The sequence below is a fragment of the Doryrhamphus excisus genome, chromosome 11 (assembly GCF_030265055.1).
Source record: "Doryrhamphus excisus isolate RoL2022-K1 chromosome 11, RoL_Dexc_1.0, whole genome shotgun sequence".
NCBI lineage: Eukaryota > Metazoa > Chordata > Actinopteri > Syngnathiformes > Syngnathidae > Doryrhamphus > Doryrhamphus excisus.
Window position 1 is genome coordinate 4189496 of NC_080476.1, and position 25452 is coordinate 4214947.

The following is a 25452-nucleotide window of genomic DNA, read 5'->3' on the forward strand; positions in this document are numbered from 1 at the left end:
ATTTTTATGACAAACAGATTATTTTTACTTGACATTTCGGAGTTTGTGAGCGCTCCTTTGGCAGATAAAGCTACATATTCCGATATTCCCTGAACGCAACGGCGAACGTGTTTTGAATGAGCTCAGGTTTGTACATGTTATGAAAACAGAATAATGGTGCAATAATATAAATTCCCTGTAAGCTACGTGTATAGGGCTGTACAATATAAATATTCTATTCGCATCCAGAAAATGAAAGCTGATGTCATCTGCTTTCTTTGTCTACGTCTCTGGCAAACACAGCCTATAGGGGGCGCTCCAACACAGGCTTTTATAGCTGGTACCCTCTGCACTGCAGACAATAAAAGAAGACATCTAAACATACATAATATGAATAATAATTTAAATATGACAGAGTGTCGGGGGTGGCAATTACTACAGTCAAATATAATTTTGTAGTACAAAGGCAATACATTAAAATAGTTAACTTTCTAGAAAACATTATATTCAAGAATTGCAAACATGTATGTAAATAACCTAGGTCATGTGTGGTAAAGCGTATAAAGGACGCCCCTGTTACCAATCAGGTAATTAGAGGTGCAACACTGCAAGAACCTCATCCCAGCCAATTAGGTGAGCTATAAACCAAACAGGGACGAAGCGGCTCAGGTTCCATGGCTCCAGGATGGAGGGCTTCCTGTCCACCTGCCCGCCCTACAATGTGTGCAGCAACCTGGTGTGCCCCCCTCCTCCACCATTGGGCCGAAGAGGTGTCTGGGCCAAGGGAGAGGCCCGCTTCGTGACCCCGCACAGCCTCAACTACCTGGAGCTGTGCAAGGCCCTTCTGGCCCAGGTCAGCACCCCCTCGCCAGCCCCTCTCGGCAGGAGAACCAGTACCAGGGAGTGCGGCGTGCAGGTCAACGCCAAAGTGGACAAAATTGTGCAGTGCTCGCTGGGCCCTAAGACGCTGTTCTGCTGCCTGGGTGAGCATGACCAGACGGGGCTGGCAAAGTACCAAGATGTGCTCCGGGAGGAGGGGAAGGCACCATGCACACCGCCGGCACAGGTGAGCAACCTACGCTTCACCAGGCCTGTGTCCATCTACTCCCCGGTGTTCGAGCACAGGTTGCCTGCAAAGCACAGCGATGAGGGGGAGCAGGAACACTACGACGACGATGAGGATGACGAGGAGGGGCGTCAGGACACTGAGGAGGATCACAAGGCTGCTGTCCATGGATCCTACAGGGGCCCCAACTTTCAGGTTCAAATTAAAAGTACTTCAAATGGGTGTACAAAGTGTGGCCCGGGGCCTGTAATTGGCATGTTGCTTTTTTTTAAAGCTGAATTGAAAGATTTTTGAGTTTACTTTATGTACTAAAGGCCGATCTCTTCCAAATATTGTTTACAAATCTGTCAATCTTGGTCAGCATTTATAAATGTTGATTATTGCATTTTTGCTTTAGGTTGGCCACAATAAAAGGTTGGGATGCTCAGTCTATGTCCAGTGGAACTTTTGGTTAGTGTTATTTTTGCCATAAGAAATGTAAAATCCAATCCTGTTCTAGAAAGCCAAAAATGCTAAAACTAAACATCACATTGTAAGTGGACACTTTACACAAAGAAACTATGGCTTACTGAAAACTGGTGGGGATGCTAACAGAGGTTCCACTGTATATGAGCTTTCACATTTTGGAGTGGTCTTTTGTTGTTGGCTTTTTTTACATAAGAGGTCAGCTCATGGAGCAAAAACAAGTGTTGGTACTTTTTGAGTGTAGGTAGGTGACTTTGTGGTGAATGTGCCTAAATCTATGTAGTTCCTGGAGCAGAGGTATGGCTTCTTCCACTGCAAGAAGTGTAACATCCGGTGGGAGAGTGCTTATGTTTGGTGCATCTCAGGAACCAATAAGGTAACGCTTCTTCCATTTTTGAAGTACCATCCCACGTAGGCGCTGAAGTCCCGTGCACCTCTGCAGGTGTACTACAAGCAGCTCTGCCGGAAGTGTCAGGTGGGCTTCAACCCCTACAGAGTGGAGTCCATCATCTGCAAGGTACCTGCGCCTGTAGATGGCAGTGTGCACGGTGGTGCCTACTTCCTGCTGTGAAGCACTCTCTTCCTCTTTAGGGCTGCTCTCAGACGTGCTGCAGCTGTGACAAGAAGCAGAGACATATCAACATGCGGAGGCCTCACCGCCAGGACCTGTGCTGCCGCTGCAGAGGCATGAAGCTCTCCTGTGACGTCACCTACAGCTTCAAGTACATCGTCTGAATGTGCTTAAAGGGCCACCATCCACGTGCCAGAGACTTCCCTGCATCAATCCTGGTGCTTAAATAGAAAGCTATTTTTGTAGGAAATAAAGTTTGTGAAATAAACATAACTGCATCTCAAATGTGTACAGTGTCGCATAACATCAGTCACCTTTTATACCAACAAAGCATCTTATCTACTTCCCACTACACTCGGTGGCCACTAAATTAGGTAAACAATCTTAAGACGCTGTGTATTTACAAAGTGTTCAGGCTATGTGATGCTACTATCGATATTTACCTGAAGCCAGAATTGTAAATATTTTAGTTTGTGGATGACATGCTTTTCAGCTACGACAAAGCTGCTGCAGATTGCGCCAAACAGGAAAGAAATCCAAAATAAGAGCACAACCAGGAAACTATGAGAACCAAAACTAAAGTTAGCAGTCATGTGGAACTTGATGTCTTATGTCTGGTAAGGACACTTGAGTATATTTACTCTTTCTATAGCTCATTGCATGTTGCAGTATTTGTCCTATTTTGTGTTTTGAGAAAATCAATCTTGCAAAAGATATCAAAATGGCCCCTCACATCCTTTCACTTTGTACACCCCTGGGGTTGGTATCAATGAGGCATGAAAAGGTTTTGCCTAAAGTTTTACTCTGACACCAACTTGGACAGAACTCAAAACAATGTCACAAAGGCTGTAAAAGTATTTACAAGGTGGAAAAAAACTTACACGTTTCATCTAAAAAGCTTTTTAAAAATGTGCAATTTCTTGTTTTGGCATGCACACACACACACACACACACACACACACACACATTCTTTCCACACAGAAAAAAACCTAAACATACCCGCATGAGCTTGAAACTACTTCAGCACCTCATCCAAACATCATCTTTCAGATAAAATGATTTCATAATAAATATTTGCAACACTCCCTACAGGACACTGAGGATGCATGCAGGTCACAGGTCACATGGCGTGATAAAAGTGAGGGTGAGAGGCGATCAGTAGTTTTTGTTTTATGAGTGCTGAATGTCAGCATTTCCCTTCACATACACACAATTTGCTACAGTGGTTGTGTGTCAACAGACAAACATGCACCGCCCTAGTGGCAGCTGGGGGCGTGACTGTGGGGGGACACCAGAAGGTGCTACAACAGAGACGACAAGAGAGTTCTCGCGACCACCCACGCCCTCAAGGACAACGCAAGGAACAACTTGTGCGCTTGCTTTTCTTGTCTTTCAGTCGGGTCGAGCGTTCCGGTGAGTCACACATTGCACAAAGGACGTCCTGTCATGGCGGACGTAATAAGTTAAGTCCAGCAATCGTCTCTCACAGTAAGGTAACACTTTCTCCTTTAGGTCCATTAGTGCAATCGGATGAGCAGTAGTTGATTTCAGATCTTCTCAGGTCTGGACATCTGAGGGTTCAGCATTCAGGAGCCCACCTCCTGTCAGGAGGGGGAGTGCGGCGTGCCCCACCTTGCCCAGGTAGCGAGACAGGGGTGTGGTGGCACCCCCTAGGGAGCAACAGCAGCTCCACGTTGCGACCTCTCTTGAGCTAGTAGGATAGGGAGGGGGCGGGGGCGGAAGGTGTGAGGATGGGACGGGGCTGCGAGTGACGATGCCACCGTGGTGCGAGGGTGTCTGGGGGGCGTACGGGAGGTGTGAGCCCTGATGGGTGGAGGGCGGCTTTTGGGAAAAAGTGAGCAGATTTGGTTCTGACGCTACAGTTGGCAGCGTGTCACTTTTGTCACCGTGTGAACGCGTCAATGGCGAGCTGCGTGGTGAACGTCCTCTGCAGGGATGGTGCACTGTCACAGCATCAAAATGGCACCTTGATGATGAGAACAGCTCAGGTGGGGCGGGGAAATCAGACGCAAAAGACAATGATGAAGGAAGAGGAAGGTCTAGAAAGGGATTGGGCAGGAGGCGGGAATAAGGCGGGGCAGGAGACAAGATGGAGGAGGTCGCGGCCAAGTGTGAGGAGCCTTGGAGTGAATCGTCTGCAGAGGCAGGGGTGGAGTCAGCAAAGGCGGTGAGGTCGGGGGGCTCCTGGGGTGCTGCTGTCAGAGGCTGGTCCCGGAGGCGCTGGAGTCGGGGAGGTAGGTGGTGACGACACGGTAGCCCTGAGCGCGGCGGATCATGTCGCGGATCTCCCCGTTGAGCTCCAGCAGCTTGGAGCAGATCAGGCTGAGGTCCTGGCGGGACCCCACCAGAGCAATGGTGCCAGTCTGGCCTAGCGTCTGGTGGCGGAAGTAGACATTGAGCAGCGTATGGACTTCGTTCTCTGAGCCGCCGCCAAACACGCCGTGGGGCCACCGCTGCCTGAAATTGACACGAAAGACAATTTGGAATCCGCGTTCTTCAACAATTCATTGAAATTAAGAAGATTCTGGTCACTCACCTGCACTCTTGAATGTAGCGGACAGCTTTGGTGAACTCGTGGTTCTTGAGGCACTCCAGTACGGCCTTCACCGCCGCCTCTGAGGACGGGAAGCTGGGAACGACCATGGCGGCGAGCTGGGCGGCGTGGGCATGAGTGTGGGCCAGGTGTTTGTGCTCCAGGTCACTGGCCACCGCCGCCTCCGCCGCCTGCAAGCTGCTCCTCAAGTCGGTCAGCTCCCGAGACATGTTGAGTAGCTAAGACGCAAGCAATGCAATACATAAATGAACTTTCTCTTTTGGCGTGCTGGTGAATGTCACATGACGAGGCTGACCTCTGGTACAGAGCTGATGGCGTGAACCTGGCCAATGAGGGAGCAGTAGGACTGGAAGAGGAGGAGCAGTTGGAAGTGCAGCTTGTAGAGCCTCTGACATAGCTCCAGTTGCTGTCACAGAGTGAGAAAGAGGGTCAGTCAGGAGCCACGGCCACCGTGACATAACGGCACATTGAACACACAACCTGAAAAAGCGACATCACGTTTGCATGCACAATTAAGCAGTGTATTTGACCAGCAGAGAACTTGGAGGAGAACTTACTGCAAGAGACTCCATTTGCTAGACAGCGAGAGAGCGTGTTAGGGCGCCAGAGCGAGGTGAGAGGAAGAGAACAGCGTCAGTCAAACACATGCGTACTGCAGACGGCAGCGCCTCAAGCTAGCATCAAATTAGTCCAACTTGGTTTGAAGACCCAACATAAGCTCTTAAAGTCATTCAAACAAGCAAAGACTGCAAACCACAAGAGCTGCTACAGGAAACAGGAATAGGAAGTGGATGTGTTAACGAAAGCTACCTTCTCCTCGGAGTCTCCAGGCTGGCAGGTGACCACGCTGTCGCCTGGGCACCTGGGAAACGTGTCCTTACAGTTCCGCAGCCACTGAGGGTACATGACAAGAAACACTGACGATGAGAGCGTATCATATGTCCTTGTTACAAAAATGGGTCCGTTTATGTCGACATGTGTTAGTGTGAGTATTGTCAACATCATCATAGCGTGAAACCACAACAGCAACATAACATTTTATCAAATGACACAATGGTGTTCATATTTATCAGTATTACAACTTTAGCATGAATGCTTGTCTCTGTGTTTGCGTTACCGTGACAGCCGCCTCCTCTCGAGTATTGTAGGTGTCCAGATATTCTTGCAGTTCCAGCGCACTGAACTTCATCTTCTCCAAGAGGCCGTAAGACATGATCTGAAAGGACAGGTGGCATCAGATCGGGTCCGAGTGTCCTTCATAAGTCTGCAGAACTCACAGTGTCGGCGTCAATGTAGATGGTGGGGCAGTCTGAGCATGTGGTGAGCATCTGTGAGGACCTGAGGAACTTGGAGCCGATGCCCCTGAGGCCCTCCCCGAGGTAGGAGGCCACATCAGTTGTCAGGGTGCAGAATTTACCCTGGATGTTCTGGAAAAGGCAAACAAGCATTAATGGGACTATGAAGTTCATTCAGTGCACTGAGGAGGGAGAGGGGAAATGTACCCTGAAGAGGGACGAGAAGACTTGGAAGGTGTAGACGGCACAGGAGCCATCAGAGTCCGTCACCAGCTGGTTGATATGACACCGCCACGCCTCCTCAGCGTCGTCACACACTGCTGGCTGGAAAGCTGCCAAGATGGCAGAGAAAAATGGAGACGGTGGCGGTGGGAAGCCAAGGTCCTCCAGATCATCAACATCATCACGTAAACTGTCACCATGGCAATGAGAAAGAACAAGCGTTATTAGAACAAGTTCATTACCCCAAATGTGAGCACGTACTTTTCTCTGAGGCATCTTCACCTGGGCAGACTGTTTGGGTCTAGAAAGTCCAGCGGAGGCTGGCAGTAGTCGCGGTCTAGCCTGTGCTCCAGATGGGGCGTCCGACCCTGAGACTGCCCCGGCAACTCCAGAGTGAAGCTCTCGCCGCAGTCCGAGCCAGGAGGGAGCTCATTGGCGCTCAGTGACAGCTCATCGTCCTGAGCCTGCGTGTCGTCGTCATCTCCACAGGCCCTCGCCTGTGCAGCATACAAGCAGGGTGAATTTTCCTGCACATGCGTGTACTATATCACTCTACAGTGGCGTGAAAAAGTGCTTGCCTCCTTCTTGATTTCTTATTTTTTTGTTAAATGTTTCAGATTATCCGACACATTTAAATATTAGTCAATGACAACACAACTGAACACAAATGCCTTTTTTTAAAAGACTCACTCCACCATAAGGAAGACACTGGGCAAGAACAGCCTGCTTGGCAGAGGTTCAAGACCAAAACCACTGCTGAACAAAAAGACCATTGAGGCTAGTCTCAATTCTGATCTTTATGATCCCCAAGACCTTTGGGAAAATACCCTTTGGTCTGAAGTTGAACTTCTGTCTCGACAGAAGTGTGTGTCCCATTACATCTGGCGCTGCCTTTTAGAAAAAGAACATTATGCCTACAGTAAAATATGGTGGTGGTAGTGTGATGGTCTGGGGTTGTTTTGCTGCTTCAGGACCTGGAAGACTTGCTGTGATAAATGGAACCATGCATTCTGCTGTCTACCAAAAAATCCTGAAGGAGAATGTCCGGTCATCAGTTGGTGACCTGAAGCTGAAACCAACTTGGGTTGTGCAGCAGTACAATGATCCAAAACACACCAGCAAGTCCACCTCTGAATGGCTGAAGAAAAACCAAATGAAGACTTTGGAGTGGCCTAGTCAAAGTCCTGACCTGAATCCTATTGAGATGCTGTGGCATGACCTTAAAAAAGCTTCGATGTGGCTGAATGACAACAATTCTGCAAAGATGAGTGGGACAAAATTCTTCCACAGCGCTGGAAGAGACTCATTGCAAGTTATCACAAATGCTTGATTGCAGTTGTTGCTGCTAAGGGTGGCCCAATCAGTTATTAGCTTTTTTTCCACACAGGGCCATGTAGGTCTGGATTGTTTTTCCCATAAAAATAAAAAGGTTCATTTAAATTCAGTTGTGTTAGCATTGACTAATATTTGAATTAGTTTGATGATCTGTGTGACAATCATGCAAAAAATAAGAAATCAGGTGGCAAACACTATACATACAGAATTCTATAAAATGGTCTTATTTCTCACATGGAGGCCACTGAGGTGGTCGTGCAGCCCCCCTTGACCTGGAGTGGTGGCACTAAAAGATTGAGGGTCAGCAGATGTGTCATAAGACGTAGACAGAGAGTCAGTGTGGTTGGTCTCATCTGACGGAGACGGATTTGTCTGGAAGATGAAAACAAATTGATCAAGAACTGTGTCCCAATACTTTTGCGTCTTATTGTGTGAGTCGTACACACCAACTGTGAGTGTGACAGGCTCTGGCTGGTGGAAGATTCCTCTTCCTCAGAGGACTCCTCTGAGTCGTGTGGATCTTCGTGTCCCAGACTCGGTGTGCTGCCCGAATGCTGGCTTTCCTCCAGCAGGTCGCCCAGCTCGGTGCTGTCCAGGGATCTTCGTCGCACGCCCCAGTTAAAGCTGTCCATGGTCTCGCCCTGGACGGAACACACACAAAGACAGCGGCCGGAGGGGTGGGGAGGGTGGGGGGGGCGTTGATGGCAGTGAATCTTAAGATCAAGGTAATGGAATTTGTCACATTAATGAGCGCCGGATGAAAAGCGGTTATTTATGGCGGAACACCACGTCCAACAGGCGGTTTGCATTCATTCTTTTCACTCACAAGGACTTAAGAGTCCTCTGTTCATGATGGCAACACGCTGTTCTACCGCCAAGCAACATGGCGCATATAGTCAAAGGAGCCAGCAACACCACCACAGCGCTGAGAGAAGCTCATGTAGATGCTGAATGTGAGAGAACTTACCTGTAGCTCCTGGGCAGCACGGGGAAGAGAGAGAGACACATAGTTAGAGAGAGAGAGAGAGCTCCACCACAGACAGAGACATCTCTAATGCATTCCAAAACAGACAAATTGATGTGATAACCTCCATCACTTCTAGGAGTGGTAAAGCTTAACAATCCCGTCCTCACCTCTCCATCCTCCAGCTCCACATCCAGGAAGTCAAAGTCTCGGAAAACCCGGAACTGCTGCTCACTTGCGGTGTCGTCCAGAGTGTCCTCTCTGGTTCCGCCCTCCTCCGATGACACACCACTCTCACGCACCTCCATCATGTCCAGATCGCCGCAGGATGAGAAGATCACCTGAAGGCAGGAAGAATAAAAACAATGAAAACCATTAACCCGGAGCATCATGTCCTCACTGAGCAGTGTATTGTTCAGTCCACAAGAGGGAGGCAGCTTACAGACGGGTTCTTCGTAAGTCCAACTTCCTGTCCGCATAGGGACAGAACATTCACCAGCTTCTCTCTGGTCCGCTTCTACAAGGATGACAATATGACAGCATGATGTATCAGTGACAAGCAGCCCCACAGTTGTGCATGCTAACGGCCTCGAGTTAGCATGCAGCACTACCTGGGAGGACTGCGGGCGCCTCCAGCTGACAGGAACCAAGATAGTGTTGGAGTTGGATCCAGATGAGGTGGATGAGGTGCTGCGTGTCACGGCCATGGCTCGGGCCTTCCCCTCTCGAATGCCCGAACCCTGGAGACCGTCGAACCGCCGCCCGATCACTGGGGTCTGTTTAATAGGAATGACAATGTGGGTCTGCTGTGTGGGTGACTCCAAGGGGGTGTTCTTCTCTCACCTCAGAGATGTCAAAGGTGAAGTCCAGGGTTTTTCCAGGTAGAGCCTTCGCTGAGCCGTCCCACACTCTGCTGACCTCCAAGTTGGAAAGATCACCCTGGGCGTGGCTGTACGCCGGATGCACCAGGCTAGCTGAGCGGGACACCACCAGCTTCAAGATGTTCAAGGCGTCCTTCCAGTGGACCGTCTGTGGAGTCACATGACAACCACAGATTTCAATACACACCAAATCCTCTGATACACGCACTCGCTGTGAGAGGCTCACCTGGACAAACTTCTCAATGGTTTTTGTGACGTCTGCATTGAACTGCTTCACCTGCACGGCGCTCAGGTCCATATGGCTGAGCAGGCAGTAGATAATCTGGAGGAGAGACTGCTGCATGCTGGGAAGCCCTTTATCCAGCAGCTGGGGGAGACACACAACATGTGCGTTATTAATGAATTTATTCACGAACCAGGACGCATCCGTACCTCCGCCATGTAGGTGACCATGTTGAGTGTGATGTCAGAGAAAGCCTCGTGAAGGTAGCGGCAAACCACGCTGACCCATGAGAAGGGGTCTCGAGTATAGGAGCGTGTTTTATAGAGGGTCATCACGTGGGCCAAGTGGGACAGCTTGGTGTTCTTCTCTACCAAACACACCTGAAAGGAAGAGTGCATGAGTTATAGGAGGACCTCATTTATCCTGTACGTTTCGTCCGAAGACTGTAGACTGAAGGCCAAAACATGGAGATGAAGAGTGGACATCACCTGCGCGATCCGCTCTGCACTCTCCTTACAGAACTGTGTAGGGTGTCCAAAGTGCTGCACCAGGTGGGGCAGCAGACACAGCACATTGAGCGGGAAACCTGCAGGCGAGATGGGGTTAGCGCCGTCATCAATGGTCACATGATGTGGGCCTACCTAGAGACTGAGAGCTGTCCACCACAGGCACGCGGGACACCGGCGTGAGCTGGCAGAAGAGCTGCAGGGTGAGGTCTGATGTCGACTGGGAAGTGAAGCCCTTCAGCAAAAGCTGCTGGATGCCAGAGAAGCCGCTCCACCTGAGCTGAGCTTGGAGCTTCTCCAGGCGCTCGCGGTTCTCTGCTCGGTCCAAAGGTACCTGCGCATGTTGCATTCATTAGCAGACACGTATTGCATGAAATCAATCTTTCCTAAAAAAGGCGTTTGCGTACCTTGGACAGGAGCTTGTGAACGAGGCGAAGCGACATCTGATACTCAAACTCAAAGTCGGACTCCATGAGTGATACCGCCACCCAGAAAACGGTGGCCAGGATGGACGAAGGGTGGGAAACATGGGCGGGGTCAGACAGAACACTGGGATCAATGCGATTGGTCGAAGATGTGCATGACCCTGGGCTCCTTCCCAACCGGGCGAGGCCGTGACTGTTACAAGCCTGTGGGTGAGAAAACGCCTGTCAGGAGGTGTCATCAGTGAGGCTACCAGTTTGATGCCAGTTTGTCTTACTTGTATGCGATCAAGAGTAGCGCTGCGAGGAGGGTCGCTCGACTGATAGCCGCACTCGCCAAACTTCTTGGGGACGGAGTAGGAGCGCTGGTGTCGCTGTGACGACAGGCCAACAAACCCCGGGCCGGGGAAGTTCAACTGGCCGGTGCTCTTCCTGTTCATCAGCTTATCACTCATCACAAAGTCAGGGGATGAGGTTCTGAAAGGAACATGCTGGAATTACTGCAGGAAGGGACACTTGCTGTACTTCCAGACGGAAAAGACTAAAAGGAAACCTGGTTAGAGCTGCCATGAGGTCGCTGTTTTTCAGACATTCTGCTAGATTGACCACCACCGACTCCAGTGTGAGCAGCACTTCCATCACGTAGCCCTGAAACACACGCAACACTTAGCATCATCCTAGATGTGAACATGAAGTGACGCGGATCCACTTCCTGTCTCACCTGCACCTCATCCCCGTGTTCGCCTACCACCTCAACCAGGCGCGACACCAGGTCGGACACGGCGTGGTTGTTGATCGGCTGCTTGAGAGCTCGGAAGATTTGGAATGAACGTCCGGCGTAGTGACGTGAGGAGCTGCATAGCGCTGTCTGCAAGGCCACGTCACTGAGCTGCTGCTCCAGGTGGAAGTCTGCACAAATGTGTGGAAGTCACAACTGAACGGGAAATTGACAATCTTTGTGTTACCCCTGCAATTAATTTTAATAAAGTCATTTATTTCTAGGGTTGCACAGCGGATTAGTGCACGTAGGCCTCACAACTAGTTCAATTCCACACTCGGCCATCTCTGTGTGGAGTTTGCATGTTCTCCCCGTGCATGCGTGGGTTTTCTCCGGGTACTCCGATTTCCTCCCACATTCCAAAAACATGCATGTTAGGTTCATTGGCAATCCAAATTGTCCATAGGTATGAATGTGAGTGTGAATGGTTGTTTGTCTATATGTGCCCTGTGATTGGCTGGCGACCAGTCCAGGGTGTACCCCGCCTCTCGTCCGAAGACAGCTGGGATAGGCTCCAGCATCCCCCGTGGCCCTCGTGAGGATAAGCGGTAGAAAATGAATTTCTTTCTATACTTGGTTGCATGTTTACAATTTTCATGTGCCCCGTATTATGTGTGATTGCAATATCTTGGTGTATCGATGATCAGTTCAACACCCCATACAAACCCCACACATACATACACACGCCAAATGCTGGGGAAACGCTGAATCTTACAAAATAAAAATGCTCACCTGACTTGGACTCCTTGAAGACAAAGATGACGTGGCGCAGGAAGTTAGAGAGCTGCTCCGTACTCTTGGAGTTGGGATTCTTGGGTGTGATGTCCTCATGCGCCCACAGAGGTCCAAACGCTCTGAGCAACAATAACACAGTACTCCAGGCACTGTATACCCACCACCAGTAGCACCACACACCAGTTACATATCATCTTTATGATGATCAAGCACTTTTCCAGCAGTTATTTGAACATTTGCATGGATATACGTATATATATATATTTATACACAAGTCGTCCCTTGCCACTTTGAGCTTCAAATGTTTTGTGTTTTTTTTTCAAAATATGTTCATTATGGGGATTTCTGTGCATACTTAAATGCGGCAAATTGTACATCCATTGTATCCACTTACAGTTTTCCTTTGTCTTTCTGTTTAGTTTTACCCAACATAAACGTGAAAAAAAGTGTTCTTGAATGCATCCCACTGTAGTCTAGTGACAATGAGGAAGTGCATCAGCATTATTAACGTGCGTTAATAATGCTAAATTTTTTACTGTAATTAATGTGCTTGAATACGGCCTAGTGCGGACGAATCAAAAATATGCATATTTAAGCAAATGTTACATATTGTTTGTCTAAATTAAGCATTTTCAAGCTAATAATATGGGTAAATGAACTAATATACGGCATATATTACAATATAATAATATAAGGGATTCGAAAGACTCATTCAAAGATATTGATATGTAGTATCCTACACAGGTCACTAGGTGTCAGTAATGTTACTGTAATGTTTGGTGAGACACACAAGCACACAGGCTCTTATTGCAGGTTTGAATTATGTCACCCTAATCCATAACAAAATCCCTGATAAAAACACAGGCTGTTTTTGCGGCTGTAACCCACGCCAAGCTCAGAGTCAACTCTGAACCCGACGTCACTTCCTGTCCAACAACAAAATGATTCCATTGTAAAATAAGAAATCCTGCTTTGCCAAAATGAATTTGTCACAGTCAGGTCAGGAATCAATTAACCGCCATAAACAAGGAATTACTGTATGATATTTTATGAATAACACGGTCAAACAAAGAAAAAATGTTGCCGGTCTTAAGGAGTGTGTGTACCTGGTGGATAGAAACTCAATGAGTTTGTTCGTCTTGTCGTCTGTCTCGTTGGGCGTGTCCTCGAGGTCCTCCAGGTCATCAGGCGTCACAAGAGGCAGGTTTCCCACGCTGCCTGCAGTGCTTCCACCGCCGAGACTGGCGGAGGACGAATTAGAGGTGGAACTAAGTCCGGAGTCAGCCATCGGAGACGCCTGCCAGTCCTGCAGAAAGTCTGGTACATCTGCAGGAAACTGCAACATTAGCCTCGTGTTCCTTTTAGTCACATGGTCCAAAGATGAAGCCCTCCTTACTGGAATGCTGATGATCGCCGTGGTAACTGGACTTGATGGTGAGGGTCTTGTTGTCGCTGATCTCTCTGGTCAACATCAACACGGAGGCGATCACCTGAATAGTGAATCAAAACCATGTGACTTGGACATGCACACCTCAGAAGGAGGAGAAGGCAAGCCTCACCTGGAAGTTGTTGTTACAGGAAAGAGCAATGAGGAGGTGCAGGAGGAGGCGCTTGCTGTGCTCATAAACCTCTGGTCTGTAGTGGTCCAGTCCTGAGATGCACCATGACCAGATAATTAGCCATCTAACTTATCTTTCCACTTTGGTGACTTAACAATTACAGTATGTTTCTTTGTGCCACGTGCAAAGAGGATGTTGATGATTTGTATACACATGACATGACAGGTATTTGTGATGAGATGTGACATGTGCTTCGCAGGTATTGTCTGCCATGACACGACACAATGATCTGCACGTCAGACTGTGTGTGTGTGTGTGTGTGTGTGTGTTGGAGCCTCCAGCGCAGTCACGCTATGACAAGCTTGAACGTCACAGGAAAATACCAAGACTCCTCAAGACGGTTATTCCATGAACCATGATTTGATCTTATCTTACAAAGAAGATTGTATGTAATATGAGTACTGCTTACCCAAAAAGAGGGCGTGCAGCAACAGTGGAAGGTGTAAAGCCCAATCTTCTCTCACGCTGTGATCCACCACCATTTCAGTCATGAAGATGACGGCAATGTTACACCTACGTAACAACAATACATTGTGTGAATCATCAAATACCCATTTAGTTTCTTCACCATCTAACACCCACTCCTGTTCATTCTCCACATAGCAGAGACAAACATCTGACTTGGTTTCATTCCATGCTATTTTTATTACAACATCTGCAAGCAGGCATGGCATGCACCTGTGCAGGGGTCCTCTGGGTGTGATGGTCTCCGGCAGGTAGTCCACCAGAGGCGCCCAACAGCCTCCGTTGATGGGCATGGGCAGCGGCTGAGGGCGGTTTGTCTCCAAAACACTCACAAGCCAGGCAGCATACGGTGGGAGAGGGTCGTCTGTAACAGCAGTTGTTGGATGTAAACCATCTGGTCAATTACTTATAAGTGTAGAGTCACTTCATGAGAACCAGAACAACATACTCTTTTCATCCTCATAGGACCCTCCTGAGCTGTTGCTGTAGCGAGACTCCAGCCTGTTGTGCGCCCTGCCCCTGCTAAGAAACACACACACGGATGTGATACTGACACATAAGGAGTATCAATGTGTGTGTCTTGTCATTGGAAAAATATCAATACTGACCGGTCTTCGCTCTCTCTGACCATTTTGTTCTCATCCGTGTCTGCCAGGTTTTCCTGTCCGACCACCACCGTGTTGCTACTGGAGGTGGTGCCTGCACAAGCACACAGGACACACGCCATCGTGAGCAGCTATGTTCAAACAGGAAGTCAAACTGACTGACCAATGAGGAGCTGTGCTCTCACCTGTCTGCGAGGTGGGCGCTTTGTTGCTGGCAGCAAAGCGGTAGAAGGGAGGGTTGTCGCAGTGCAGCACCACTGGGTTGACCGGGTCAGTCTGCTGCAGCTCAAAAAGAAGCTCCTCCATCGTCTGGATGGTGTTGTTGCGACACAGGTATATCACCACTTTCTTGATCTAAAACACCACAATGCCATTATCACCATGGAGATGCGTGTGTTTAAATAGTGGAGAAGATGGAGAGTACTTACATAAGGCAGCAGCGTGGTGTCACTGCTGACGCCACACAAGCTGATGAGGAACTGTAGGGTGATCCTCAGATTGTTGCTCCACCGCTCATTGGACACCAGAGCGTTCCAGGCACTCTCAATCTCCGGGCCTGACACCTCGTCTCCATACTAAACGAGCGAAGAGGCCATTCTGGTTAAAGGTAGGAATTTCACCAAGGAAACAGATGAACATCGTGTCCCACCTTGGCTGTCATGAACATGAGGTTGTTGAGCACGAGTGAGGTGGCCTGCAGGGAGCCCCAGCCATTGCCTCGGAGGCTGGGAGTCACACCTCCTAGACTCTGGGCATGACCCCGAGGCTCCTCCTCTGGGGTGCAGGGGCTGGAGGCGGGAGGCAGGAGTCCCGTGTCCACCAGCTCGATGTTGCTGAGCCATGGCAACAGGTAGGACAGCATGATCTGTCGGCCGTTGGAGTGGGTGGTAGGGAATCGCTGGCTCACCTCTGCAAATGACACAAAAAGGAGGAAATATTGGTCAAATTACTAACATATTTTCGTCTCGGCTTGCGTGGCGAGTCGTACTTACCAGAGAAGAGAGGCAGAGTGAGCTCTGGGTACATGCTGGCCAGCTGGATGGAGAGCTGGGACAGGTTGACGCTGTAGAGAGGTGGCAACGGCCCGTGTGTCCCGTACAAAATGTTACCAGGCTTTTGCTCAACCATCCGTTTCGAGTATGCACACAGTTTGGATTCCAACACCTGAACATGGAAATGACATACACAGTGTATATCACGTGTGGTATGTCAGGCAAATAATTCCTACATATACACCCTGATACACATACTTGCATCAGCTGCATGGAGATTTCATAGATTTCCCTGCTGGTGTCTGACGCCTTGAACAGGACCAGATTTAGCAGGGTAACAAGGTCACATGGGTAATTCCTAGCAAAGACACACATCATGTGAGATCTGAAATCCTTCTTTCGGCTTAGTAGAAATGACCATAAATTGATGCGAAGTTAGGAACTTGAGAGTGGAGAGCCTACCTGTTACCACAAACGGTGGCGATGGCCTTGAAGCATCCGGATGCTAGCTGGTAGGATCCAGTGAAGCAGCGGTCCACGGCCCAGTTGAACAGATTGCTCTGGTCGGGGTTCAATTCCAAGAGCAGGATGACCACCTCGCATCCCAGACGGTGTACCTGCGGCAGATGTGTTGTTAGGCAGGCTCAAACATCAGGTAAATATTAGTTCCTGTCTTGAGACGTACCCGTTTGTCGTGGCAGGCCAAGATGTTGTCCAGCCACTTGTAGAGATATCCGTCAGTGGAGAGCCCCACGTTGTCAAACACAGGACCGCAACACAGGACGGCAGACATGGCCTGTGTGAAAGAACAATTAGTTTTCTTTAAGGTGAATAACAGGCGGCTCTTCTCCATACGCTCACCTTGAGAGCACAGTACTGATATCGGGTGATCTGGTGGTTGCGGTCGCTGTAGCGGTCGAGGGGCGTGAACATGACACTGAACGGTCCGGCCCATTGGCTGAAGAGGATAAAGAGGTGGTGCCGAAGGGACTGCTGGGGGAAAAGAAAGCGCCTGTGGTGCACTGCACGCACACACACAGTGAAAAACATTCACAATTAATTCGATATGTCATTATAGCGAGGTTTAGACTTGCACACATTTGCCTTCGCATTGTCCAGCAATTTGCCGTGATAATGAGTGTCATTTATTTTTTATTCATGGCGTGCCTGAAAAGCATGAGGACGAGTTTGTGCAATGTTGACACATGAATTGTTACTACCACTTCCCGCATTCGTGAGGCAGTCGTGGTATTATTTGGTCCCGCTGCATCCAGCGTGAGGCCGCACCACAACAGGCATCACAGCTAACTTCATTAATTCTTCTCTTTGCAAGGGACCTACAAGATGTTGAAATCCAGGGAAGAAGCTAATGCTATCTCGCAGCTGCAGTTTGAAATTTTTCCTCACACACTGGCACGCAGCCCCACAGTTTACAAATACTTCAGACCTGTTTACCACCAATTTAAATCGGCACGCATGCCACTGCAGGGACAAAAATAAGGCTTGTAAATGAGTTTTGACTGAACTTCTAAGTGACGGTGACTTACCAGGCACACACTGGATGAGGTTGGCCACCATGCCGCTGAAGTGGGCTCTGATGTCTTTAAGGACTTCCATCTCCTTCTCGTTTTCAGCCTCGAGGAGCATCCGGGTCAGGTCCACGTACTCGAGGAACAAGGCCCCCAATGCTAATGAGTCACGCTCCAGTGCCCCATTGGTGCTATGGAGAAGACGAGACTAAGTAAAGCTATATCGGAGGCATGGATCAGTTACTTTGGTGTCCTTAGCTTAACATGTGGTGGCGGTGTTGTGTATTGCATTTAGAATGAGCTGTGCGTCACTCGTTGTGCGGCACCTGTCGCTGATAACTCCTGCATTGGCCAACAGTTCAAAAATCCTCAGCAGCTGCAGCCTGAGTAGATCTCTCCGTTCCCTCCGCTTCTTGTTCTGGCATCCAAGCACATATATTAAAACATGATTATGACGTTGACATGGTCTGATGACTCATCGTGACCAGAACTCTCTCTTAATGAAAGATGAGGGAGCAGGAGAGTCATCTTTTTTTCTCACTGTTACCTCGGGTCGACGTTCCAGGGCCTCCTTCATGAGCGGGTGGAGTTCTTCCATGAGCTCCCTGTAAAAAAAAACACAAAAAAACACTAGGATGAGTGGAAGAGGACACAGTGTACCAAGAGGACGCTCATCTGTTGCAAATGTGGTGTCACATGCTCTTCAGCCATCCCTGACACTCATTTGGAATCTTGTGAGGCTGCCATGTATGATTCCGCAGATGTTCATCATACCTGAAGACCAGAGCGTTTGTACACCCAAAGCCCAACACCAGAGACTCTGTGATCTCCAGACTCTCTGCTCTCATGAGTGGGACCAGTTGCTTTAAAAGCCAGGCGACTGATGGTGTGCCTATCACCTGAATGAGATGAACATCAGTAGCATTATTTCATTTTATTGTTATTATGTATTGTTATGTCAGATGTGGGGACCACACAGCACTTTCACAATAAAGCACACACCTTGTTGTCGTAGGTGATGCTGCCGTCTGGCGTGGTGGCCATGATCTCGGGTGTGGAAGCTCGGAGGTGTCCTGGCGACATGATGCTGGGCTTTGCCACCCCGAGACACAAGATGAGGTAGTTCCTCCATAGAGACATGTAATTGTCACTGGAACTCGCTGTGCTTGTCTTCTTGGCGTTCACCGGGCTGCTGAAGGAAGACCTGCACTTTAGTACACCGGGTCATCAATACTGCTGCCTGGCAGCGCAATGTGTGCATGCGTACTTGGGGTCGACGAGGGGCAGGAGCAGCTGCACCCGCGTGAAGGCGTAGGGCCAGGCGTATCCCAGGGCGACAGGGCAGTGTTTGGGCAGGTGCTCCTGCCGTAGGAAGATGTGCAGGCACAGCACCCACGGGTCCTTCAAGCACTGAGCAAAGATCCACACATGGCTGGGGCTCTTCACGTCGTAGGAGCTGCTCACCAGGCGAGCCGTCCACTCCACTAACCACTGGAGGTCCACGTGGTGGTTCATGGGTAATGTGGACTGTGAGGAGGTAAAAAAAAAACGTACAGTCAAAGTAAGGCACAATGGAGGTCCAAATGCTCACATACCGAGTCAGATACAGCCACGTGAACAAAGCTGTCCATCACTGCTGGACTCAGCTGGTCCATGACCTCTATCATGGGCTTGTCATCATCCTGGAGGGAATAGAGCCGCAATCATCGTCATTTTCAGTTCATGAATCTTAATGACATGCAGGTACAGTATGTATCTTCAGTATGTGTCATCAAATAAACACGTGCTAGCTACTGGCTCTGCACCTCGGCATGTCCGAGCGCCGTGAAAAGGCAGCGAATCTCTCTGAGTACTCCCACCGCCAGCTTCCTGGTGCTGATCTGACAGGAGCAGAGGAGCAGCAAGGCAAGACCCTCCACACCATGAAGCACAGAGCAGTGCGGGCTTCTCTCAGACATTCTAGGGCTCGCCTGAATGAGAAGATGAAAGAAAAAGGAAGAAAAATGCAAAATTTCATAGAAAAAAATAGGCCGGTCTTGTTGACAAACCTCGACACCGCCTCGCATCTTCCCCTGCAGCTGCAGCGCTAACCTCCACTGAGTGAGGAGCTGCAGAAGGAGCTTGACGGATGCATCTTGAAGGCCCTGCTGGGTGTCTTGGACCTGGAGGGGACGTCACATTTGCAGAATTTATTTTTGGAACCATCCTCATATCGATAATGTCTGCCAGTTATATACCTCACGTAAAAGGAAATGCGTGTAACCGAAGAGGACGTCTTCCCTCCAGTCGGAGAAATCCAGTAACAGGCTCTGAAGTGAGTTCTGGGAAATGAGACGGAGCTCGTCGTCCATGTGCACTGTGAGTCTGAGGTCAAAATGGCAAGTAAATAACCGGGTGATGAACAAGATGGCTGATGTCAGCTCACCGTGAGAGGAGGTCGATGAGCTCAGGTTTGGACATCCCATCAGGGAGGATGCGAGGAATAGCAGCTACACACGTGCGGAACAGGTCGATTTTTGGTTTCCTTTCACCTCTGCCAGAGACAAGTACGCACATGAAGCATGATTGTTATTTTTATAGGAACCTTGATACACGCTACATACGTGATCATGTCCTCTGGTTCTTTGTTGAGCATCTGGGCGCTGGTGAGCATCATGCAGCGGCCCACCTCCTTGTCCAGGTGTCTGAGGATGTTATCCAGGGCCTTCCTTACCTGTGAGTAGTACAAGGACATGCCTGGGCGGACAAGAGATGCCAACAGAGTTACGAACGTGGCGTGACAGATAGCTTCTCATCGCGCACATACACACCAATAAGCTTAGCCTCCTCCTCTGTAAGGGTCTTGCTGAGGTAGGTTTTCTTCTTCTTCAGGGAGTTCCCGGAGGGTAGGGTGGCTCCTGTGTTCGGCATGGGAGGTTCTCCGTCTTTCTGCTGCAGAGCGTCGGCAATCACCAGGAAGGCTCTCAGGCCTATGTTCATGCGCTGTAACCAAGACAATGGTGATGGGTACGTTGAAGTACATCCTATGGTTACATTTGCAAATAAAGAGCCTATCTAAGCCTAACCCTAAAAAACTAATTCTATAATATACAATAGACAGTACATAAATACTGTATATGCAGTAATCCCTTGTTTATCCTGGTTAATTTGTTCCATGATAAGTGAATTTCCGCTAAGTGAAAATGGAGGATTTCTTATTTGTAAATGGTTACAAAACTTGTTTATGACCTTCTCAATATGGCCTTTAACATTATTAGAGCCCTGTACACATGAAATAACACCCCTATAATCACCTTTTCTCTTGTATTGCCCAATATAGTACACATAATAAGAGAAAATACACCATATATGACATAAATACAATTCGCTCCTTGCTGTAAATATGTGACAGTGTTGGACAGGAAGTGTTGAATTTTAGCTTGGCGCGGGTTATGGCTACAACAGTAGCAAGTAGTGCTGTTAAGAGGTATCTTTTAAGTCCTATTTTATGCTTTTAGTCTTTAGCTTTTAACACCAGTGTTTCCTCGGGGGGGTCCTTGGGTCCCTTCGACCCGGCTGGCTGGTGGTTCCTCCCTTTGATGTGGGGGTGCGCCCATTTGTCGGAGTCGGGGGGCCCAGGTGCTGGTGGCATGGCCTGCGGCTGCTCCCAGTGTGGACGGCCCCAAAGGTGGCTTTTCCTTGATCCTCAGTGTCATGCCATGTCTCCCTACTGTGTGTGATTGTGTGTGGGTGGGTGGGCGTGTGTGTGTGTGTATCTAGTATGGATAAAGTTGATTTGATTTGATTTGATATTGCGCCTCTTGAGACTTACTTGCAATAAAAGCCTGTTGTTTGGGCGATCTAGTATGGTATGTGTGTGTCTCACCAAACATTACGGTAACATTACTGACAAGCAGTGTATTAAGTAGTGTAGAATACTACATATGCATCTTCTTTATGCCTTATATTTGTATTTTTGTTTATTTAACTATATCTATGCTTGAAAGTGCTTCATTTAAGCAAAATAAAATGTCAAATGTGCTTCAATACACATGCTTATCAAACCAAAAAACTGCATGACTTAACATATTTTGAAAAACCATGACATGAGTAAAGCTGCAAAATTCGAACTGTGAAGTGGCAAGGGATTACTGTAATATGAATAAATAATAGCTACAAAAAGAATAAGAATACATGCTGTATGACAAGCAATACCTTAATTAAAAAATAAAATAATAGGTAATACTGTAAATAGTAAACAAATACGCAAAGATGGAGGGTTTGTTAAAGATAAAAGTAAATGCACAGTACCTCTGGGTTGAGGCTGAAGGCTTTGGCAGGTTTGCCAACACTCAGCAGGTCAAATATGATCTCCTTCATGGCAAAGTCCAGCCTCTCCTGAGCACAAACAGATGTTACAGGTGTTGGGAAGTCAGGTTCATTCTAAAGAATGAAGGCACTTATTTTCCTACGGGTCGGTGAGAATAAGTTATCCTACCCACCTGCGCAATAAACTGGATAATCTTGACAAAGATATTAAGCGGCATATCTCTGGGGACGACGCTGCGACTCCCTTTAGGGAAGAGAGTGGAGGTGATGGACGTCAGGCGACTGTGGGAGGGGAAAGTGTTACAAAACGGTACTACAAAAATGTCCCCTATTACTGTGTGTGTCCCCTATTACTGTCACCTTTGTGTTGCAGTGTTGCTTTCACACTTGATTCGGATCATGTAAACCCACAGGAGGCGGTAGAGAGACTCCAGAGCCACACGCGCCATCTTGGGGTCTTTATTCTGCATTCAAACATGGATTCACGGAAACTAAGCTAACACCAGCGCACAAAGGCATATTTGTTTGACAGGAGCTTATCCTGACCTTGAGGTTGGACAGGCAGTTGTTGAGGAAAATGTGCCAGCGGCTAAGGAAGAGCTGCTTCTGGCTCACACACAGCAGGCACGTCACCAGGGGGTACAAGGCCTGGTGGACACACAGTGTAAAGAGCAGTTGAAAAGCGAGAAGGTTTGAACTGTGAAGCTCTGAAAAGGAACATGAAGCTATGAGACTTTTATCAGTATGTTTCATCTTTCAGCAATAACAATTATTCAGTCAGAATAGTCGAGTTGAAGAGCAGGTTGTTGAAAGTGAAAGAAAGTGTGTGTGTGTGTGTGTGTGTGATGATTGGTGACGCAGTGAAGGCAAGGATGCAGTCTCATGAAATCAATGCTAACTCAAGTTGTTATTTGTACAGTTTCGACACTAACACTTTAGTTTTACTGCATGCAAATGTGCGCAGAGCACCATCACGCTGAGGTCAGTGTGGTGAGACTAATTTGATGAGCCCCTCCCCAACATGACTGCCCCCTCCCTCCCCTGCTGCTGCCCCTCCCCACCAAGAGATAAAGCGCCACACATGTTGCAGGGGTTACAGTAAATGGCTGCACAAATTGCTGTTAATGGGGAGGAAAGGAGGAGAAGTCGCTCACCAGGGAGTGCTTCTTCCTGGAGGACAGGTCCAACGTGGTGTCGTACAAACTCTCCACAAAGTTGCGCAGGCACGGCACGTTCACCTCATTCTTCACAGTCTGCGTGGAGATGCACCAGTTACCTTGATGCTCGCTTCTAGAAAACAGTTGCAAGGATGCGGGTGGGTGGGGGTTCATAAAAAGCACTCACAGCGGCGACAGGAACGAGAATTTCCACAAAGAGTCCGGCCAGAGAGTGTTTGATGTCTTTGTCCTTCACCTCCAGGAAATACTGTGCACACTCCTATACACACAGGAAGACAAAATAAAGTGAAAACCATATCACAGCTTCTATAGAACAGCCTTCAGCCCTCATTATTACCTGCATAAACTGGAAGGAGGCCTCAAAGTCCTCTACAGGGTACATTTTGATGCGGAAGAACTTGAGGCCCATGATGAGGCTGATGGTGGACTGGAGGACGTAAGGACTCTGCTCCTTCTGTCTCAGTTCCTTTAGCTCGGAGATGAACTTCTTCCTCACAGCCGGGAACCTGAAGAGGAGGTCAAAGAGATGCAGACCAGGGGTGGCCAAAGTACGCTTCGTTTTGTATTGTAGAAATAAAATTTGCTTGAAAAAAAAAATTAAGCAAAAAGACACAATGCTGTACATATCCAGAATTTCTCATCCTGACTTTGTACCCTGTGTTTGTGCACTTGGATGTTTGTGATGTGATGTGATGTGCGTGCACGGACGCGCAGCATGGAGAGATTTGTATCAACATGGCTCTGCCGTTCTATATTTAGAAAGGCATGTGGAAGACGGGTGTGGGGGGGGCGGGCGTCTGCAGAGGGAATGTGCGTGCGCCGTGTTTGTGTACGTGCGCTCGTTCCTGAGGCGTGTGCTGTGTCTGTGCGGGGCGGCCACCCTCCCCAAAGTTAGCGGCGCGGTTGTGTTCAAAGTGAAAGAGAAAAACACAGCCGATGCCAGGGAGTGTTTCTGTCCTCCCTGTAAATGAGACCATATAGGTATATCCTGCTCCAAGTTAACATAAGTACCTGGACTGAGCCACGACTCCCACCACTTCAGCATAGAGGTCAGCCACGATGTGCATGTTGCCAGTGTTTGGTCCCAGGTACCTGACAGAGAATGGTGGTCAGTTTAAAAATATCCATTTGTCCTGTGATGTGGGAGTAAACAATATATGGACAATGGCAGTGGGACATGGCCCTCAATGCATAGATCAGTCAGGAGCTGCACTAGAGTCCTGAAAGACATTTTGGACAATTGTAAGCTTCCAAATTATGAGTGTGAATGAGAGGGACCCAAGTGGAAGAGTGAGGTTACAGGGAGAAGAGATACAGAAGGTGGAGAATTTTAAGTACTTGGGGTCAACAGTTCAGAACAATGGAGATTGTGAAAAGGAGGTGAAGAAGCATGTACAGGCAGGAGGGAATGGGTGGAGAAAAGTGTCAGGCGTGAAGTGATAGAAGAGTTTCAGCTAAAATGAAAGGAAAGGTATACAAAACTGTGATGAGACCAGGCATGTTGTTTGGTCTAGAGCAGGGGTGCTCACACTTTTTCAGCATGCGAGCTACTTTTAAAATGACCGAGTCAAAATGATCTACCCACTACAAAAATGCAAAACATCTATTTATTTTCAAATGTATTGAGGATTATTTGTACGTACAATGTATGTTGATGTACCTTACATAACCAAATGAGCCAATATTGCAAAACACACATAATTAACTATTAACATTTTTTGTAATTACCGGAGTTTACTTTGATGACTTGCACTGAATTGAACCAGCCAGGGATGCATAGTCCGGACAGTAGCTGCTGATAGCCAGCCTCAAGCACACTTCCAAATGTTTATCAGTCATGGATAATATCCGTATCATAATATCCGTATAATATTCCATATCCGTATGGAAGTGATATGTTTTTTGCCTTTTTACTTGGTCCAGTTTTTGCCTTTTTACTTGGTCCAGCTCCTTCACTCATTTTAGTGACCATAAACTTTAGCGAGGGCTTAAAATCTCGCAATTCGCCGACTAGCTTAGCACTTTGCATCGTTGTTTGCGCATGAGCGGTGACCTAAAGGTCAAAATTCAGTTGTCATCTGACTGGTTGTCCTGTATGTCAATCAAGTAACGGGGATGGATGATAGGCTGACATCGTAAGTTCTGCTGCACTTAGAGACGTTGTTTGATTTGATTGGTCGCCCGAAGGGCAACATTCAGTTGTCATCTGAATGGCTGCCCTGTATATCAATCAAGTGACGGCATTGATGCTGGGATGATATTTTTTTAATGTCACGCCGCGATCGACCAGCGATCGACCAGTACCACCTCCGCGATCGACCGGTAGCTCGCGATCGACTTAATGAGCACCCTTGGTCTAGAGACAGTGCCACTGAGGAAAAGACAGGAAGCAGAACTGGAGGTATCAGAGATGAGGATGCTGAGGTTCTCATTGGGAGTGACCAGGATGGATAGGATCAGGAACGAGTACAACAGAGGGACATTATATGTTAAAGGCCTTGGAGATAAAGTCCTTTAGGCCAGACTGAGATGGTTGGGGCATGTCCAGAGGAGAGACAGTGAATATATTGGTAGAAGGATGCTGCGTTTAGAGCTGCCAGGTGGGAGGCGTAGAGGAAGACCAAAGAGGAGTTTTATGGATGTAGTGAAGGAGGACATGAGGGTAGTTGGTGTGAGAGAGACAGATGCAGAAGACAAGGTTGGATGGATGAGATTGATTTGCTGTGGTGACCCCTGAAG

The 25452-nt window shown here is 48.3% G+C and overlaps 2 protein-coding genes across 13 annotated transcripts in view; one reads left to right on the forward strand and one right to left on the reverse strand.

Moving 5' to 3' along the window:
* Positions 1–556: 556 nt before the first annotated feature.
* On the forward strand, positions 557–2370 carry zar1l (zygote arrest 1-like). Its single transcript, XM_058086065.1, has 4 exons — positions 557–1240; positions 1794–1886; positions 1953–2027; positions 2102–2370. Exons 1-4 carry the CDS (start codon positions 665–667, stop codon positions 2243–2245), a joined length of 888 nt encoding a protein of 295 aa, XP_057942048.1. The 5' UTR covers positions 557–664; the 3' UTR covers positions 2246–2370.
* Positions 2371–2866: 496 nt separating this feature from the next.
* The window catches only part of fryb (furry homolog b (Drosophila)), a 37267-nt gene continuing 14681 nt past the window's right edge, over positions 2867–25452 (reverse strand). For 4 of the 12 annotated variants that reach the window (XM_058086059.1, XM_058086058.1, XM_058086049.1 and 1 more), the window contains 59 exons: positions 23725–23805; positions 23051–23219; positions 22880–22972; positions 22690–22788; positions 22082–22183; positions 21896–21999; positions 21709–21817; positions 21518–21604; positions 20038–20209; positions 19831–19963; positions 19653–19760; positions 19465–19591; positions 19033–19389; positions 18823–18909; positions 18495–18754; positions 18230–18419; positions 18002–18126; positions 17775–17832; positions 17554–17645; positions 17246–17418; positions 16560–16720; positions 16384–16494; positions 16161–16315; positions 15957–16056; positions 15699–15870; positions 15356–15615; positions 15135–15281; positions 14892–15060; positions 14710–14800; positions 14550–14623; positions 14315–14465; positions 14046–14149; positions 13577–13668; positions 13414–13507; positions 13124–13343; positions 12015–12166; positions 11226–11413; positions 11058–11152; positions 10783–10981; positions 10490–10711; positions 10218–10416; positions 10065–10162; positions 9786–9956; positions 9580–9720; positions 9316–9501; positions 9084–9248; positions 8915–8989; positions 8643–8813; positions 7955–8149; positions 7743–7880; positions 6456–6670; positions 6159–6363; positions 5934–6083; positions 5774–5872; positions 5467–5550; positions 5214–5231; positions 4952–5062; positions 4639–4874; positions 2867–4559 (listed from right to left, as the gene is read on the reverse strand). In XM_058086059.1, the coding sequence (XP_057942042.1) occupies positions 4301–4559; positions 4639–4874; positions 4952–5062; positions 5214–5231; positions 5467–5550; positions 5774–5872; positions 5934–6083; positions 6159–6363; positions 6456–6670; positions 7743–7880; positions 7955–8149; positions 8643–8813; positions 8915–8989; positions 9084–9248; positions 9316–9501; positions 9580–9720; positions 9786–9956; positions 10065–10162; positions 10218–10416; positions 10490–10711; positions 10783–10981; positions 11058–11152; positions 11226–11413; positions 12015–12166; positions 13124–13343; positions 13414–13507; positions 13577–13668; positions 14046–14149; positions 14315–14465; positions 14550–14623; positions 14710–14800; positions 14892–15060; positions 15135–15281; positions 15356–15615; positions 15699–15870; positions 15957–16056; positions 16161–16315; positions 16384–16494; positions 16560–16720; positions 17246–17418; positions 17554–17645; positions 17775–17832; positions 18002–18126; positions 18230–18419; positions 18495–18754; positions 18823–18909; positions 19033–19389; positions 19465–19591; positions 19653–19760; positions 19831–19963; positions 20038–20209; positions 21518–21604; positions 21709–21817; positions 21896–21999; positions 22082–22183; positions 22690–22788; positions 22880–22972; positions 23051–23219; positions 23725–23805 (8599 nt within the window). In that variant the 3' untranslated portion in view covers positions 2867–4300. Of the gene's footprint in view, positions 4560–4638; positions 4875–4951; positions 5063–5213; positions 5232–5466; positions 5551–5773; positions 5873–5933; positions 6084–6158; positions 6364–6455; positions 6671–7742; positions 7881–7954; positions 8485–8642; positions 8814–8914; positions 8990–9083; positions 9249–9315; positions 9502–9579; positions 9721–9785; positions 9957–10064; positions 10163–10217; positions 10417–10489; positions 10712–10782; positions 10982–11057; positions 11153–11225; positions 11414–12014; positions 12167–13123; positions 13344–13413; positions 13508–13576; positions 13669–14045; positions 14150–14314; positions 14466–14549; positions 14624–14709; positions 14801–14891; positions 15061–15134; positions 15282–15355; positions 15616–15698; positions 15871–15956; positions 16057–16160; positions 16316–16383; positions 16495–16559; positions 16721–17245; positions 17419–17553; positions 17646–17774; positions 17833–18001; positions 18127–18229; positions 18420–18494; positions 18755–18822; positions 18910–19032; positions 19390–19464; positions 19592–19652; positions 19761–19830; positions 19964–20037; positions 20210–21517; positions 21605–21708; positions 21818–21895; positions 22000–22081; positions 22184–22689; positions 22789–22879; positions 22973–23050; positions 23220–23724; positions 23806–25452 lie in introns of those variants that run through there. The other 8 variants (XM_058086050.1, XM_058086055.1, XM_058086051.1 and 5 more) reach the window with 7 other exon arrangements.

Excerpts from the sequence above, each read along its gene's own strand:
- zar1l (XM_058086065.1), top strand. The coding sequence starts at position 665 with ATGGAGGGCTTCCTGTCCACCTGCCCGCCCTACAATGTGTGCAGCAAC. Across the intron at positions 1,887-1,952 it reads GCATCTCAGGAACCAATAAG|GTGTACTACAAGCAGCTCTG; the intron begins GTAACGCTTCTT and ends GCACCTCTGCAG. Across the intron at positions 2,028-2,101 it reads TGGAGTCCATCATCTGCAAG|GGCTGCTCTCAGACGTGCTG; the intron begins GTACCTGCGCCT and ends CTTCCTCTTTAG.